Source organism: Oncorhynchus mykiss, chromosome 13, assembly GCF_057628025.1.
Source record: "Oncorhynchus mykiss isolate SJ-2025 chromosome 13, ASM5762802v1, whole genome shotgun sequence".
Taxonomy (NCBI): Eukaryota; Metazoa; Chordata; class Actinopteri; order Salmoniformes; family Salmonidae; genus Oncorhynchus; species Oncorhynchus mykiss.
The window spans coordinates 5121602-5140303 of NC_143034.1; the positions used below are offsets into that span (position 1 = coordinate 5121602).

Genomic DNA, 18702 nt, shown 5'->3' on the forward strand with positions numbered 1-18702 from the left:
TGGAATGTCTGAGTAGTTCTATATGATGTCATAATACACCCCTCTGATAATCAAGTGATATTTGGAATGTCTGAGTAGTTCTATCTGATGTCATAATTCACCCCTCTGATAATCAAGTGATATTTGGAATGTCTGAGTAGTTCTATATGATGTCATAATACACCCCTCTGATAGTGATACATTTGTTACTTACAGGGCACCACTGCCCCTGACCAGCTGAATGCAGGTGGGCTCTCCTGTCAACATGGGGCTCCTGCTGCAGGTAGCCTAGCGGTTAACAGTGTTGGGCCAGTAACTGAAAGATCCCTTGTTTGAATCCCAGAGAGGACTAGGTGGAAAATCTGTCAATGTGCCCTTGAGGGCTGCAACAGGAGCCTCATGTTGACAGGAGAGCCCACCTGCACTCAGCTGGCCAGGTGTCTTAACAGGAACAAGCTTTGGCACACCTGTATTTTTTCCCATTCTTCTCTGCAGATCCTCTCAACCTCTGTCAGGTTGGATGGGGAGCGTCGCTGCACAGCTATTTTCAGGTCTCTCCAGAGATGTTCGATCGGGTTCAAGTCCAGGCTCTGGCTGGGCCACACAAGGACATTCAGAGACTTGTCCCGAAGCCACTTCTGCGTTGTCCTTTGTCTGTGTGCTTAGGGTTGTTGTCCTGTTGGAAGGTGAACCTTTGCCCCAGTCTGAGGTCCTGAGTGCTCTGGAGCAGGTTTTCATCAATTATCTTTCTGTACTTTATTTTTATTTAATTTATTTATTATTGAACCTTTATTTAACTTGGCAAGTCAGTTAAGAACAAATTCTTATTTACAACGGCGGCCTACCAAAAGGCAAAAGGCCTCCTATGGTGGCTGGGATTCAAAACAAGGATACATCCCTAACCAAGGCCATTCTTCAGTGGCTTCTTCCTTGCTGAGCGGCCTTTCAGGTTATGTTGATATAGGACTCATTTTACTATGGATATAGATATTTTTGTACCTGTTTCCTCCAGCATCTTCACAAGGTCCTTTGCTGTTGTTCTGGGACTGGTTTGCACTTTTCGCACCAACGTATGTTGATCTTTAGGAGACAGAACAAGTCTCCTTCCTGAGCGGTATGACGGCTGTGTGGTCCCATGGTGTTTATACTTGCATATACTATAGTTTGTCAACTGAGACATTTGTGGAGTGGTTGAAAACCGAGTTTTAATGACTCCAACCTAAGCGTATGTAAACATCCCTTGTATAGCCTCCACTCTGTACTGGTACCCCCTGTATATAGCCTCCACATTGACTCGGTACTGGTACCTCCTGTATATAGCCTCCACATTGACTCTGTACTGGTACCCCCTGTATATAGTCTCCACATTGACTCGGTACTGGTACCTCCTGTATATAGCCTCCACATTGACTCTGTACTGGTACCCCCTGTATATAGTCTCCACATTGACTCGGTACTGGTACCTCCTGTATATAGCCTCCACATTGACTCTGTACTGGTACCCCCTGTATATAGTCTCCACATTGACTCAGTACTGGTACCCCCTGTACTAGTCTCCACATTGACTCTGTACTGGTACCTCCTGTAAATTGACTCTGTACTGGTACCTCCTGTATATAGCCTCCACATTGACACTGTACTGGTACCTCCTCTATATATATCCTCTGATTGAGAACCAATCTAGGCAACCATAGACTTACCCAGACACCTAACATGAACACAACCCCATAAATCTAATAAACCCCTAGACAAGACGAAACACATAAATCACCCATGTCACACCCTGGCCTAACCAAAATAATAAAGAAAACAAAGATAACTAAGGACAGGGCGTGACAGTACCCCCCCCCCCCCCCCCCAAAGGTGCGGACTCCCGGCCGCACACCTAAACCCATAGGAGAGGGTCTGGGTGGGCGTCTGTCCACTGTGGCGGGACGTGGACGCCACTCTACCATAGTCTTAGTCCGCTTTCTTAGCGTCATTTGAGTGGCGACCCTCGCCGCCGACCTTGGCCTAGTAACCCTAACAAAGGGCCCACCTGGACTGAGGGCTGCCTCATTACTGAGGAAGCTCAGGACCGAGGGGTACCTCAGGTAATGTCTACACATCAGGCCTGAGCTACCCCTCGGTACTGAGCTACTTTTTAAAACTTTTTATTTAGGGAATATTTTCTCAACCCTTATTTTTCTTATCTACGTTGTTGGTTAAGGGCTTGTCAGTAAGCATTTCACGTTAAGATCTACACCTGTTGTATTCAGCGCATGTGACAAATAATATTTGATTGTAACTAAATATGCAGTTTCAATGTTACGGTCTTTGATACAATTATATTTTTGAAACTCAGGCTGTGTGTGTTTATCTGCGTCATTCCTTGTGGTCCTGTTGATCAGTTGGTAGAGTATGGTGCTATTCAAACCAGGGTAGTGGGTTTGATTCCTGGGACCACCCATATGTAAAGTGTTTGCACACATGACTGCAAATCCCTTTGGATAAAAGTGTCTGCTTAATGGCAGATATATATATCCACTCAGAACAGCCTCAATTCGTCGGGGCATGGACCCTACAAGGTGTCGAAAGCATTCCACAGGGATGCTGGCCCATGTTGACTCCAATGCTTCCCACAAATGTGTCAAATTGGCTGGGTGTCTTTTGGGTGCAGTGGGGTCTCCTCAGAGGAGGAAGGGGAGAACCATCGTCCTCAGTTATTTTCAGAAAAATAAAAATTGTAAAATATTTAAAAGTGGTCCTTTTTAGATAAAACTATACTAAATATAATCACGTCACCAAATAATTTATTAAAACATACTATTTTGCATCCTCCATCCTCCTCTGGGTACATTGACTTCAATACAAAACCTAGGAGGCTCATGGTTCTCAAGCCCTTCCATAGACTTACACAGTAATTATGACAACTTCCGGAGGACGTCCTCCAACCTATCAGAGCTCTTGCAGCATGAACTGACATGATGTCCAACCAATGAAAGGATCAAAGAATGTATCTAGTACTGAAAGCATAAGCTACAGCTAGCTAGCACTGCAGTGCATAACATGTGGTGAGTAGTTGACTAAAAGAGAGAAAAATACAATAGTTGAACAGTTTTGAACAAATTATTTTATTCCAAAATGAAGGAGAAGCGAGAGAGATATTTCGTCATTTATTTTCCACTTTCAGTTTCACTTACTTAGCTAGCAAATGCAGCTATCTAGTTTAGTCTACTCAAACACTTGGCTCAAACAGAGGCATGCTATGTTAGCTAGCTGGCTATGACTATCCAACACAACACTGTAACTTTTCCAAGTCAAGGCAAGCTTTTGGTTTTACTAATTTATTGCCACTAGGACCCGCCAAGGTAAGTGTTAAACTGCTTACTGACTGTACACTGTGACGTTACTGCATGATTGTAGCAGGTTTACTAACGAGTTAGTTCTATTAGCTCTGTTGACTATGATGTTACTTTAGCTAATATGGTGACAACAATGTAAGCTGTGTGTTTCAGTTATGAAATGGTTTGGCTTGGAAAGGTTTTTTCGCCTGGTCACATACAGCTGATGTGTTGTGCATTGAAGTACAGAAACAAAGGGAGAAGGTGATAAGAGGAGAGCACATAGATGCAAGAAGGAATACAACGTGTCTGTAATGAAAGTGAACTGTGTTTATGCATGATCAGGGGTGTATTCATTCTGCCGATTCTGTTGACAAACGTTTAAATGGAACAAAACGGGGATAAACATACCTGAATTTGTCCAGTGATATCTCTATTTCAGCTAGATGCAGGCGAGAGTGTGCAAGGCAGTATTGAATGTGTCACTGTCTGTTAACCTGTCTCCCCCCTTCATCTACACGGATTGAAGTGGATTTAACTAGTGACATCAGTAAGGGATCACAGCTTTAGCCTGGATTCACCTAGTCTTTCTAAGTCATGGAAGGAGCAGCTGTTCTTAATGTTTTGTCTACCCAGTGTAAAGCACCACAGATAATCAAGGGCTATTTGCATGTGATGCATTTGTTCTGTTGTTTACAGGAGGATTTGTATCTTATAGAGCGTGGCTTTAAGGGAATAGTATGGTCACATGTAGATAAAAAAGAATGTGAAAAATTAACAGAGAAAATGTGTATTAACACACTACCTATTCATAGAAGTATTTATTAATCATCTACATATTCATATTGAGCTTCTACGTCTGTGTACAGGAACTTATTATTTGGAAGAGAAAATGCATCAGCTTATTGTTAAATAATTATGACGTTCTTTCCAATACAAAAAGTGTAGTAACTATTGTTTTCAAACTGCGTTACCCACTCCAGCCAGCAGATGGCGATGAGCGTCTTTCAGTTGACTCTTCTTTCGTGACGTATAATGGACTGGACGGACGCTTCTTCAGGAACAACAAGGCGCCAACTCTTTCAACCACGTCGGTAGCTTGCTAGCCAACATAAAACTGAAAGATTGACGTTTTAGACCATGTTAATGTACATTAGCTAATCTCAGTGTTTTAAACAAGTTTCGGTTGACGTATCAACTGGTTCAATTTGCAAACGTGTTAAAGATTGATACTGAGCCTAGCACTAGGCTAGACGCTAATGCTAGCTAGCTAGCTAACATCCCTGACCATGAGCTCACTAAACTACTCCTCCCTTGCTAATGAAGAGGTGGTCGGCTGTATGGAGAAATAATCTTTCAGAATGAAAAAGGAGGAAGAGGAGGCTGTTATAGTGAAAGAAGAGAAAGAACCGTTTAGAGAGGAAGAGGATGCTGTCTCAATAAAGGTGAAGGAGGAAGACGTTTTGGGGGTGAAAGAGGAAGAGACCGAATATGAGATTAACACCAGTGAGTACTGTCTTTAACAGGGACACAAACTATGCCGTTGTTGAACTAATGTGGGGTTTTAAAGTGGCATTCTACTGAAGTTCTACACTTGAATATGTTGTTCAGTGCTGTAGGAATTGTTAAAGGATCAATCTGCCATTGGTTCATATATTTTAGGGACTTTTCAATTCGATGTATTGAATTTTCCATGTGGTCTATATTGAAGTTCCCCTCATCTAATATAACAGGTTGTTAAAATTCTATATTGGTGCATAATTTCTACTTAAAATAACAAAGGGATGCAAAAGCCACCCATTTTGTGGAACGACCCTTTTACATTTGCATCACAAACACTATTTTAGGAAATCATGATGAAAGTGGCCATTTTAGACATGCATGCCTCTTGTAACTCTATGATTGCAATAGATGGTCATAAGTTTCCGATCTGTTTGATGTCCTCGTTCACACAGGAGAGAGACATGACTATGGTGGATCCTCTGGGGAGCCTCAACATCCTGATGCTGACGAGGAAGAGAAGAGTCTCTCCAGATCAGAACACCAGATGGTACAGCTTGGTCTGGTCTAGCATACAGTTTGCTCTCTCTGGGTCTGGGATGGGTTTCTGTAAAACACTTCATGTCAACAGTGGCATCAGCAGGTCTAGCATACAGCTTGGTCTGGTCTAGCATACAGCTTGGTCTGGTCTAGCATCCAGCTTGGTCTGGTCTAGCATACAGCTTGATCTGGTCTAGTATACAGCATGGTCTGGTCTAGCATACAGCTTGATCTGGTCTAGCATACAGCTTGGTCTGGTCTAGCATACAGCTTGATCTGGTCTAGCATACAGCTTGGTCTGGTCTAGCATACAGCTTGGTCTGGTCTAGCATACAGCTTGATCTCTCTGGGTCTGGGCTGGGTTTCTGTAAATCACTTCATGACAACAGTGACATCAGCATCCATAATGATGTGCGTCCGTGTCCCCTCTTTATGTTTACCAGGACAACGCTAGCCCTTCCTCCCTCCCGGAGTCCCTGTATCGTGCCTCTCCTGGTAGCACCTTACTGCTGGGTATGAAGAGGTTGTCTGTGCTGCTGGTGGACTGCAGGAAAACAATGGGGCTGAGTGGAACTGTGAGAGGAGGAGCAGAGAAGAAAGGAGCAGATTTGACACATCAAAGTAAGTGCTGTAGTTTAGTTTGAACAAATACAATAGATCTGTTACCAGGAAGATAGACTGGTATCTGCTACCAGGATAACCAGCAGAGTTCTGTTAGTTGACAGGTATATGGATGTTATGAATATAACACTGAGAAAGGATTCTGCCAATGAAAAGAGAGAAACCAATTGACCATATAAAACCTTGATGAAAGGTAGCTTTGGAGAGAAAGTTTCAAGATGATCCAATGTAAGGTGCTTGTTTTACAAAAACTTTTCCTTAAAACATTATGGATGTTACATTGCCTGTCCCAGTCAACCCCCCTATCTTTACTAGACTGTAGAACAGGCAAACTAAACTCAGGACTTTGGTCATTAATTAACTAGTACTGAAGAAAAACTGTGATCAGGCTGCCTACTCAAGCAAAAGCTTCAAACTGTAACCAGTGCCTGCAACCTGGTTCAGGTTATCAATCAACCTACCAGGGTAGTTACAAACAGTAGAGGATTGAAATCATCAACATGGTTTGATCATATCTTTACTAATGCTGCAGAAATGGGGTTTAAAGCAGCTATGAAAGTTATATACAGTATATCACAAAAGTGAGTACACCCCTCACATTTTTGTAAATATTTAGGTATATCTTTTCATGTGACAACACTGAAGAAATGACACTTTTCTACAATGTAAAGTAGTGAGTGTACAGCTTGTATAACAGTGTACATTTGCTGTCCCCTCAAAATAACTCCACACACAGCCATTAATGTCTAAACCACTGGCAACAAAAGTGAGTACACCCCTAAGTGAAAATGTCCAAAATGGGCCCAATTAGCCATTTTCCCTCCCCGGTGTCATGTGACTCGTTAGTGTTACAAGGGCTCAGGTGTGAATGGGGAGCAGGTGTGTTAAAGGTTTCATCGCTCTCACACTCCCTCATACTGACTGGTCACTGGAAGTTCAACATGGCACCTCATGGCAGAGGTCTCTCTGAGGATCTGAGAAAAATAATTGTTGCTCTACATAAAGATGGCCTGGGCTATAAGAAGATTGCCAAGACCCTGAAACTGAGCAGCAGCACGGTGGCCAAGACCATACGGCGGTTTTACTGGACAGGTTCCACTCAGAACAGGCCTCGCCATGGTCGACCAAAGAAGTTGAGTGCACGTGCTCAGCATCATATCCAGAGGTTGTGTTTGGGAAATAGACATATGGGTGCTGCCAGCATTGCTGCAGAGGTTGAAGGGGTGGTGGGTCAGCCTGTCAGTGCTCCGACCATACGCCGTACACTGCATCAAATTGGTCTGCATGGCTGTCGTGCCAGAAGGAAGCCTCTTCTAAAGATGATGCACAAGAAAGCCCGCAAACAGTTTGCTGAAGACAAGCAGACTAAGGACATGGATTACTGAACCATGTCCTCTGGTCTGATGAGACCAAGAAACTTATTTGGTTCAGATGGTGTCAAGCGTGTGTGGCGGCAACCAGGTGAGGAGTACAAAGACAAGTGTGTCTTGCCTACAGTCAAGCGTGGTGGTGGGAGTGTCATGGTCTGGGGCTGCATGAGTGCTGCCGGTACTGGGGAGCTACAGTTCATTGAGGGAAGCATGAATGCCAACATGTACTGTGACATACATACAACATGATAACAACCCCAAACACACCTCCAAGATGACCACTGCCTTGCTAAAGAAGCTGAGGGTAAAGGTGATGGACTGGCCAAACATGTCTCTAGACCTAAACCCTATTGAGCATCTGTGGGGCATCCTCAAATGGAAGGTGGAGGAGTGCAAGGTCTCTAACATCCACCAGCTCCGTGATGTCGTCATGGAGGAGTGGAAGAGGACTCCAGTGGCAACCTGTGAAGCTCTGGTGAACTCCATGCCCAAGAGGGTTAAGGCAGTGATGCAGAAAATGATGGTGGGTGGCCACACAAAATATTGACACTTTGGGCCCAATTTGGACATTCTCACTTTTGTTGCCAGCAGTTTAGACATTAATGTGTGTTAAGTTATTTTGAGGGGACAGCAAATTTACACTGTTAAACAAGCTGTACACTCACTAATTTACATTGTTGCAAAGTGTCATTTCTTCAGTGTTGTCACATGAAAAGATATACTCAAATATTTACAAAAATGTGAGGGGTGTACTCACTTTTGTGATATACTGTATTTAGAACCACCTTGATAGGAATCCAGCAACGTCTGTGTCTTGAGTGTCATAGAATTGTCTGTTTTTTGTGTTCTGACTGGTAAAACAGGATGAATAAAATAAGTAATGTAAACATAGCAGTAATTACCAGGAAGCTCTACATTTGTTTTAAAATCACACTAAGATTGTTAAAACTGGCCTCAGGTTATTGAGAGATCTGATTAGGATTTACTCTCGTAGCAAGGTTGTTTTATCATGTGGTTTCATTCGGGTCCCTATTTTTTTTAAACACTTGTCTTTGGCAGGAGAAAGACCAGACTCAGAGGAACCAGAGCCAGGGACGTCCAAACCAGCAAGACGACACCAGTGCTCCCACTGTGGAAAGGGTTGTTACCGGTTATGGGACGTGAAACAACATGAGAAAATACACACAGGGGAGAAGACTTACCACTGCTCCCAGTGTGGAAATAGTTTTAACGATTTAGGGAAACTGAAACGACATGAGAGAATACACACATGGAAGAAGCCTTATCACTGCTCCCAGTGTGGAAAGAGTTTTATTGGTTTAGGGAAACTGAAACGACATGAGAGAATACACACAGGGGAGAAGCCTTACCACTGCTCCCAGTGTGGAAAGGGTTTTAATGAGAAATCAAACCTGAAAGTTCACGAGAGAATACACACAGGGGAGAAGCCTTGCCACTGCTCCCAGTGTGGAAAGAGTTTTAACAATTTAGGGAACCTAAAACAACATGAGAGAATACACACAGGGGAGAGGCCTTACCACTGCTCCCAGTGTGGAAAGTGTTTCAACCGGCCAGGGCATCTGAAACTGCACGAGAGAATACACACAGGGGAGAAGCCTTATCACTGCTCCCGGTGTGGAAATAGTTTTAACGATTTAGGGAAACTGAAACGACATGAGAGAATACACACAGGGAAGAAGCCTTATCACTGCTCCCAGTGTGGAAAGAGTTTTATCGGTTTAGGGAAACTGAAACGACATGAGAGAATACACACAGGGGAGAAGCCTTACCACTGCTCCCAGTGTGGAAAGGGTTTTAATGAGAAATCAAACCTGAAAGTTCACGAGAGAATACACACAGGGGAGAAGCCTTACCACTGCTCCCAGTGTGGAAAGAGTTTTAACAATTTAGGGACCCTGAAACAACATGAGAGAATACACACAGGGGAGAAGCCTTATCACTGCTCCCAGTGTGGAAAGAGTTTTAACAATTTAGGGAACCTAAAACATCATGAGAAAATACACACAGGTGAGAAGCCTTTCCACTCCTCCCAGGGTGCAAAGCTTTTGCCCATTTAGGAAGCCTGAGAGAACACATGAGACTGCACACAGAGGAGAATGCTTACAAAAGGCCAGACTGAGAAAACATATTACTCATAACAGTCACTTAAACGTCTTTAGAGAATCCACACAGGAGAGAGAAATGACTTCTCTTAGCGTGTATATTGATATTTCACATCACATTGACTTAAAATTCATCAGAGAACACACACAGTGCTCCCGTTGTCTTATATTGTACACTGACAATGTGTTTACCTGTTTTTACCATATTAAATTGTTTCTTCCAATTATTGATAAACATGTACCTGTTAAGAAACTGACTGTTAGAACTGTTAAGGCTCCATGGATTGATGAGGAATTTAAAAACTGTATGGTCATTGGTAAAAATAGGAAAGAGTTTTAACCAGAAAGGACACCTGAACCAACATGGGAAAATACACACAGGGGAGAAGCCTTAACACTGCTTAACACTGCGATTTGGTTGGGTTGTGTATCGGAGGACGCATGACTTTGACCTTCGTCTCTCCCGAGCCCGTACGGGAGTTGTAGCGATGAGACAAGATTGTAGCTACTAACAATTAGATACCACGATATTGGTGAGAAAAAGGGAGGTAAAATTAAACATTTTAAAAATTAAAACACATGAGACTCCACACAGGGGAGAAGCTTTACCACTGCTCCCAGTGTGCAAAGCGTTTGCCCATTTAGGAAGCCTGAAAGAATACATGAGAAGGCTTACAAAATACTCAGACTGTGGGAAAACATATTACTCATCACAGTCACTTCAACGTCATAAGAGAATCCACACAAAAGAGAAGAATTACTTGTAATATTGATATTTCACATCACATTGACTTAAAATGAATCAGAGAACATACACAGTGCTCCTGTTGTCTTATATTGTTGACTAAGAATGTGTTTACTTGTTTTTACCAGATGAAAGTGAATTGTACAAAGTATACTTAAACATATAGTTGTTTGTTTCTATTAGAAAACATGAATTGAATATGGAGAATGTCAGTTTGAATATAGAGTAGATCAGATTCCATGTGTTTAAATGGTCCTTTTTTAAACTCTGACTGTGTGTTTATCTGGGTGTGTCATTCCTCCAGCACTACAGATAATCAAGTGATATTTGGATGTGATGCATTAGTTCCATTGTTGACATTTGCATTGTAGCCCACTGATGATTTAATGAAATTAAAATGTTCAGACTCTGTAATGGAAAATGTTAATTGTTTGTGTGTCCACATAACTGAGTATGTGACTAACCTTGTGAAACTGTCCTATTATAATCTCCTGTTCTTGGGACTATCATTCTGTGTTGCAAACCAATTTGCACCTGTGTCCTTGTATGAATAAAGTCCCGCCCAGGAATAGGAAACTATAAAGATATGTGCTCATCACCCAATGCTTCAGGAATTCAGACTGTCTACACTGCGCTGTGTAACTCTGTTATTCTCTCTGAGCTCAGAAATAAAGAATCTTGGTTTGACTTGGACTCCAGCAGATCCTTATTTTATAATATCCACCACAACTCTCCCACAGATTGCTGTTTATCATTGTCTCAATGAAGAGTTCCTCGTTCGACTTTCCTGGGGGCATTTACAACGCTCCCACTGGTTGAATAAACATTGTTACCCGATTGATGAGATTATTATGGGTGAGAGCAATTATTTTATTTGTCAAATGGCAACCAAGCATCGGTCATCATGTCACCAGAATAAGACCCTCAAAGTGTATTGGAATGGAGCATCAAGCTCATCACATGTAGTTTCACCACCCTGTGAAGTTCATAACTTATTTCATCTGTAGCCTAATAAACTACATGGGTTTCCGAATCGTAGTGGGGGAACCACACAAGATATCATCACGTGACTCCAAGTTAACTAAGATGTGATGGTTGTTATATAAATATTTGCGCATCAAAGAGTTTCCACTGCCATTTCTCGCTTAAACATTTTTACTGGCACAAAAAGACAAACAAATTGTCAAACGAAGTAACAAAATGTCACCAATTATTAAATTTTTCAGGCATATCCTGTTTCCATCAGCCCGGTCATTACTTATGAAATGGTTGGCTCAATATCCACCTTCATGATGTGGATGAAGCCTGATTTGGAATGTCGGAGTAGTTCTATATGATGTCATAATTCACCCCTCTGATAATCAAGTGATATTTGGAATGTCTGAGTAGTTCTATCTGATGTCATAATACACCCCTCTGATAGTGATACATTTGCTCCATTGTTTCCATGTCAGTTGGTTTCCCACTCTGATGATTTATATCTGACAGAGGGGCTTTAAATTAATAGTATGGTGACATCTTAGTGGGGCTTGAAATAAATAGGATTATTAATCATAAACTCCTATAGCAACAATACACTGCAGCTTTGACATCAACATGAGAATGGTCTGATGGGTGGTGGTGCTACTCTATAGGTAAGGCTGTTCAATATGAATGTTCAAATAGTCACTTCTAGCCGGCCTCCGCCCAGTACCCTGCCCTGAACTTAGTCACTGTTACTAGCCGTCTACCACCCAGTACTCCACCCTGTATTCTAGTCAAGGCTCATCCTATATAACTACTGATGGACACACCTTTTATATTCATATACGGTCCATAATGTCTAGACACACCATCATATACATTGTAAACCAACTGTACAGTGCCTTGCGAAAGTATTCGGCCCCCTTGAACTTTGCGACCTTTTGCCACATTTCAGGCTTCAAACATAAAGATATAAAACTGTATTTTTTTGTGAAGAATCAACAACAAGTGGGACACAATCATGAAGTGGAACGACATTTATTGGATATTTCAGACTTTTAACAAATCAAAAACTAAAAAATTGGGGGTGCAAAATTATTCAGCCCCCTTAAGTTAATACTTTGTAGCGCCACCTTTTGTTGCGATTACAGCTGTAAGTCGCTTGGGGTATGTCTCTATCAGTTTTGCACATCGAGAGACTGACATTTTTTCCCATTCCTCCTTGCAAAACAGCTCGAGCTCAGTGAGGTTGGATGGAGAGCATTTGTGAACAGCAGTTTTCAGTTCTTTCCACAGATTCTCGATTGGATTCAGGTCTGGACTTTGACTTGGCCATTCTAACACCTGGATATGTTTATTTTTGAACCATTCCATTGTAGATTTTGCTTTATGTTTTGGATCATTGTCTTGTTGGAAGACAAATCTCCGTCCCAGTCTCAGGTCTTTTGCAGACTCCATCAGGTTTTCTTCCAGAATGGTCCTGTATTTGTCTCCATCCATCTTCCCATCAATTTTAACCATCTTCCCTGTCCCTGCTGAAGACAAGCAGGCCCAAAGCATGATGCTGCCACCACCATGTTTGACAGTGGGGATGGTGTGTTCAGCTGTGTTGCTTTTACGCCAAACATAACATTTTGCATTGTTGCCAAAAAGTTCAATTTTGGTTTCATCTGACCAGAGCACCTTCTTCCACATGTTTGGTGTGTCTCCCAGGTGGCTTGTGGCAAACTTTAAACAACACTTTTTATGGATATCTTTAAGAAATGGCTTTCTTCTTGCCACTCTTCCCATAAAGGCCAGATTTGTGCAATATACGACTGATTGTTGTCCTATGGACAGAGTCTCCCACCTCAGCTGTAGATCTCTGCAGTTCATCCAGAGTGATCATGGGCCTCTTGGCTGCATCTCTGATCAGTCTTCTCCTTGTATGAGCTGAAAGTTTAGAGGGACGGCCAGGTCTTGGTAGATTTGCAGTGGTCTGATACTCCTTCCATTTCAATATTATCGCTTGCACAGTGCTCCTTGGGATGTTTAAAGCTTGGGAAATCTTTTTGTATCCAAATCCGGCTTTAAACTTCTTCACAACAGTATCTCGGACCTGCCTGGTGTGTTCCTTGTTCTTCATGATGCTCTCTGCGCTTTTGACGGACCTCTGAGACTATCACAGTGCAGGTGCATTTATACGGAGACTTGATTACACACAGGTGGATTGTATTTATCATCATTAGTCATTTAGGTCAACATTGGATCATTCAGAGATCCTCACTGAACTTCTGGAGAGAGTTTGCTGCACTGAAAGTAAAGGGGCTGAATAATTTTGCACGCCCAATTTTTCAGTTTTTGATTTGTTAAAAAAGTTTGAAATATCCAATAAATGTCATTCCACTTCATGATTGTGTCCCACTTGAAAATACCCAAAAATACAGTTTTATATCTTTATGTTTGAAGCCTGAAATGTGGCAAAAGGTCGCAAAGTTCAAGGAGGCCGAATACTTTCGCAAGGCACTGTATATATTTATATTCCAGACTCTGACATTCCTCCTTCTACCATTTCTATATTTCTAAATCCTTAAAAGAAATTGTAGGGAAAATCAGTAGGTCACACAAATGACTATTTCTAAACAAAGATAATAGACAAGTAGAATGGGAGAGGTTTCTTATACTATCTATACTTACCCAGTGAAGAGACTCCAGGGACGGTGATGAAGGCTGTAGGAATGAAGATCAGACAGTGAAGAGACTCCAGGGACGGAGATGAAGGCTGTAGGAATGAAGATCAGACAGCAATACTGGTCCTGTGGTCAGTTGGGGGAGTGGTCGATCCAGCCAATGATTGTGAGGAAGCGTGCAGGGAACAGGCTCCTTTCTACTACCATTCTGGGGTCTGGATACATGCCAACAAAGACCACAACTGCTTCAAACAATGAGAGTGGCTACCATTGACCACCACACTTTCTTTCATAACCAGGAAGCCCATGTTGAGTCAGCAGTGTTCCCACCATGGAAGAGGGAGCAGGAAGCCGTCATCCAGGGACAAGGACAAAGGTGCAGCACTGGTGTTAGTATCTGATGACAGAAGTGACAGCCTGGACACACAGCAAAGTTTGACGCGATCAGTGTTGTTGAGCAGAGAATCAACCAGATTGATTCACAGTCAGTGTTGTTGCGCAGAGAATCAACCAGATTGATTCACAGTCAGTGTTGTTGAGCAGAGAATCAACCAGAGAATCAACTAGATTGATTCACAGTCAGTGTTGTTGAGCTGAGAATCAACCAGAGAATCAACCAGATTGATTCACAGTCAGTGTTGTTGAGCAGAGAATCAACCAGATTGATTCACAGTCAGTGTTGTTGAGCAGAGAATCAACCAGAGAATCAACTAGATTGATTCACAGTCAGTGTTGTTGAGCTGAGAATCAACCAGAGAATCAACTAGATTGATTCACAGTCAGTGTTGTTGAGCAGAGAATCAACCAGATTGATTCACAGTCAGTGTTGTTGAGCAGAGAATCAACCAGAGAATCAACTAGATTGATTCACAGTCAGTGTTGTTGAGCAGAGAATCAACCAGATTGATTCACAGTCAGTGTTGTTGAGCAGAGAATCAACCAGAGAATCAACCAGATTGATTCACAGTCAGTGTTGTTGAGCAGAGAATCAACCAGAGAATCAACCAGATTGATTTACAGTCAGTGTTGTTAAGCAGAGAATCAACCAGAGAATCAACCAGAGAATCAACCAGAGAATCAACCAGGTTGTTGAAGTTATTCAGGTACATAATACATTTGATTTGTTTAATTATGTTTTATTCAATTAGAATAATTTACTCTGAATGAGAACAATCACATCTGTGAGCTTTATGCATTATAACATCGATTGACTAAATGATGACGTTGACAGATTTGTAGTAAAACCAGGGTTGGAGTCAAATCCATTTCATTTCCAGTCAATTCAGAAAGTAAACCAAATTCCACATTTTCCTCATTGAAAACTATAGAAGAGAATTGGAATTTTCAGTTTACTTCCTGAATTTACTGGAATATTCTAAAATGGATTAAATTGGGAGGTTTCCCTCATGAATCTGCACAACAACACCCTATAATGACGAAGCAAAAACAGGATTAGAAATGTATGCATATGCATTTTAAAATTAAAACTGAAATATCACATTTAAATAAGTATTCAGAACCTTTACTCAGTGCTTTGTTGAAGCACCTTTGGCAGTGATTATAGCCTCAAGCCACCTTGGGTATGACACTACAATCTTGGCACATCTGTATTTGTGGAGTTTCTCCCATTCTTCTCTGCAGATCCTCTCAAGATCTGTCAGGTTGGATGGAGAGCGTCACTGCGCAGCTATTTTCAGGATTTCTTCAGAGTTGTTCGATCGGATTAAAATCCGGATTCTGGCAGGGCCACTCAAGGACAATCAGACTTGTCCCAAAGCCACTTCTATGTTGTCTTCGCTGTGTGCTTAGGGTCTTTGTCCTGTTGGAAGATGAACCTTTGCCCCAGTCTGAGGTCCTGAGTGCTCTTGAGCAGGTTTTCATCAATTATCTCTCTGTACTTTGCTCCGTTCATCTTTCCCTCGATCCTGACTAGTCTCCCAGTCCCTGCCGCTGAAAAACATCCCCACACCATGATGTTGCCACCACCACGCTTCACCGTAGGAATCGTGCCAGGTTTCTTCCAGACCTAACGCTTGGCATTCAGGCCAAAGAGTTTAATCTTGGTTTCATCAGTTCAGATACCCACTCTAATTTGCATACCGCCCCAACAGATCCACAAATGATGCAATCTCTATTGCACTCAACACTGCCCTTTCACATCTGGACAAAAGGAATACCTATGTACAGTCGTGGCCAAACTTTTTGAGATTGATACAAATATATATGTTCACAAAGTCTGCTGCCTCCGTTTGTATGACGGCAATTTGAAGATACTCCAGAATCTTATGAAGAGTGATCAGATGAATTGCAATTAATTGCAAAGTCCCTCTTTGCCATTCAAATGAACTGAATCCCCCCAAAACATTTCCACTGCATTTCAGCCCTGCCACAAAAGGACCAGCTGACATCATGTCAGTGATTCTCTCGTTAACACAGGTGTGAGTGTTGACGAGGACAAAGCTGGAGATCACTCTGTCATGCTGATTGAGTTCGAATTTTTAATTTTTAATTCATTTTTTACGTTTATTTAACTAGGCAAGTCAGTTAAGAACAAATTCTTCCAGAATAACAGACTGGAAGCTTCAAAAGGAGGGTGGTGCTTGGAATCATTGTTCTTCCTCTGTCAACGATGGTTACCTGCAAGGAAACACGTGCCGTCATCATTGCTTTGCACAAAAAGGGCTTCACAGGCAAGGATATTGCTGCCAGTAAGATTGCACCTAAATCAACCATTTATCGGATCATCAAGAACTTCAAGGAGAGCGGTTCAATTGTTGTGAAGAAGGCTTCAGGGCGCCCAAGAAAGTCCAGCAAGCTCCAGGACCGTCTCCTAAAGTTGATTCAGCTGCGGGATCGGGGCACCATCAGTACAGAGCTTGCTCAGGAATGGCAGCAGGCAGGTGTGAGGGCAGCAGGCAGGTGTGTGGGCAGCAGGCAGGTGTGAGTGCATCTGCACGCACAGTGAGGCGAAGACTTTTGGAGGATGGCCTGTTGTCAAGAAGGGCAGCAAAGAAGCCTCTTCTCTCCAGGAAAAACATCAGGGACAGACTGATGTTTTGCAAAAGGTACAGGGATTGGACTGCTGAGGACTGGGGTAAAGTCATTTTCTCTCATGAATCCCATTTACGATTGTTTGGGGCATCCGGAAAAAAGCTTGTCTGGAGAAGACAAGGTGAGCGCTACCATCAACCCTGTGTCATGCCAACAGTAAAGCATCCTGAGACCATTCAAGTGTGGGGTTGCTTCTCAGCCAAGGGTGTGGGCTCACTCAAACATTTTCCTCAGAACACAGCCATGAATAAAGAATGGTACCAACACATCCTCCGAGAGCAACTTCTCCCAACCATCCAGGAACAGTTTGGTGATGAACAATGGCTTTTCCAGCATGACCTTGCCATAAGGCAAAAGTGATATCTAAGTGGCTCGGGGAACAGAACATCGATATTTTGGGTCCAGGGTCAGGAAACTCCCCAGACCTTAATCCCATTGAGCACTGGTGTTCAATCCTCAAGAGGCGGGTGGACAAACGAAAACCCACAAATTCTGACAAACTCCAAGCATTGATTATGCAAGAATGGGCTGCCATCAGTCAGGATGTGGCCCAGACGTTAATTGACAGCATGCCAGGGTGGATTGCAGAGGTCTTGAAAAAGAAGGGTCAACACTGCAAATATTGACTCTTTGCATCAACTTCATGTAATTGTCAATAAAAGCCTTTGACACTTATGAAATGCTTGTAATTATACTTCACTATTCCATAGTAACATCTGACAAAAATATCTAAAGACACTGAAGCAGTAAACTTTGTGGAAATTAATATTTGTGTCATTCTCAAAACTTTTGGCCATGACTGTAGAGGCGGCAGGTGGTTAGAAAATTGTGCCAGTAACCGTAAAGGTGCTAGATTGAATCTCTGAGCTAACAAGGTAAAAATCTGTCTTTCTACCCGTGAACATGGCAGTTAACCCACTTTCATAGGCTGTCATTGTAAATAAGAATTTGTTCTTTAACTGACTTGCCTAGATAAAAAAAAGAAGTGAGAATGCTATTCATTGACTACAGCTCCGCTTTCAACACCATAGTGCCCTCAAAGCTCATCTTTAAGCTTAGGAACCTGGGACTAAACATCTCCCTCTGCAACTAGATCCTGGACTTCTTGATGAGCCACCCCAGGTGGTAAGAGTAAGTAACAACACATCTGCCACGCTGCTCCTCATCACGGGGAGCCCCTCAGGGGTGCATGCTCAGCCCCCTCCTGTACTCCCTGTTCACTCATGACTGCAAGGCCAGACACGACTCCAACGCCATCATTGAACAGTGTCATCAGGCCTGATCACTGACAACAACAACAAAGCCTACAGGGAGGAGGTCAGAGACCTGGTCGTGTGGTGCCAGGACAGCAACCAGTCCCTCAATGTGATCAAGATAAAGGAGATGATTGTGGACTACAGGAAAAGGAGGACCAAGCATGCCCCATTCTCATTGACAGAGCTGTAGTGGAGCAGGTTGAGAGTTTCAAGTTCCTTGGTGTACGCATCACCAACAAACTGTCATGGTCCAAGCACACCAAGACAGTCATGAAGAGGGCATGACAAAACCTATTCCCCCTGAGGATACTGAAAAGATTTGTCATGGGTCCTCAGATCCTCAAAACGTTCTACAGCTGCACCATCGAGAGCATCCTGACTGATTGCATCACTGCCTGGTTTGGCAACTGCTCGGCCTCTGGCCGCAATGCACTACAGAGGGCAGTGCATACGGCCCAGTACATCACTAGGGCCAAGCTTCCTGCCACTCAGGACTTCTATACCAGGCGGTGTCAGAGGGACTTTTTTTTGTACTTTACAAGTATTTTTCTTAACTGCATTG

General features: G+C 42.7%; 2 protein-coding genes across 2 annotated transcripts in view; both read left to right on the plus strand.

The window, feature by feature from the left end:
• The window catches only part of LOC118958719 (uncharacterized), a 42057-nt gene that overhangs the window by 9199 nt on the left and 14156 nt on the right, over positions 1-18702 (plus strand). The gene's annotated exons all lie outside the window — the stretch shown is intronic.
• On the plus strand, positions 4361-10888 carry LOC118940071 (uncharacterized). Its single transcript, XM_090194916.1, has 4 exons — positions 4361-4808; positions 5258-5352; positions 5786-5963; positions 8393-10888. Exons 1-4 carry the CDS (start codon positions 4664-4666, stop codon positions 9409-9411), a joined length of 1437 nt encoding a protein of 478 aa, XP_090051042.1. The 5' UTR covers positions 4361-4663; the 3' UTR covers positions 9412-10888.

What these genes read in the sequence shown, in the direction of transcription:
- LOC118940071 (XM_090194916.1), top strand. Translation starts at nt 4,664, where the DNA reads ATGAAAAAGGAGGAAGAGGAGGCTGTTATAGTGAAAGAAGAGAAAGAA. An exon ending in CCAGATCAGAACACCAGATG is followed by an intron (nt 5,353 to 5,785) that starts GTACAGCTTGGT and finishes TATGTTTACCAG; the next exon opens with GACAACGCTAGCCCTTCCTC. An exon ending in AGCAGATTTGACACATCAAA is followed by an intron (nt 5,964 to 8,392) that starts GTAAGTGCTGTA and finishes TGTCTTTGGCAG; the next exon opens with GAGAAAGACCAGACTCAGAG.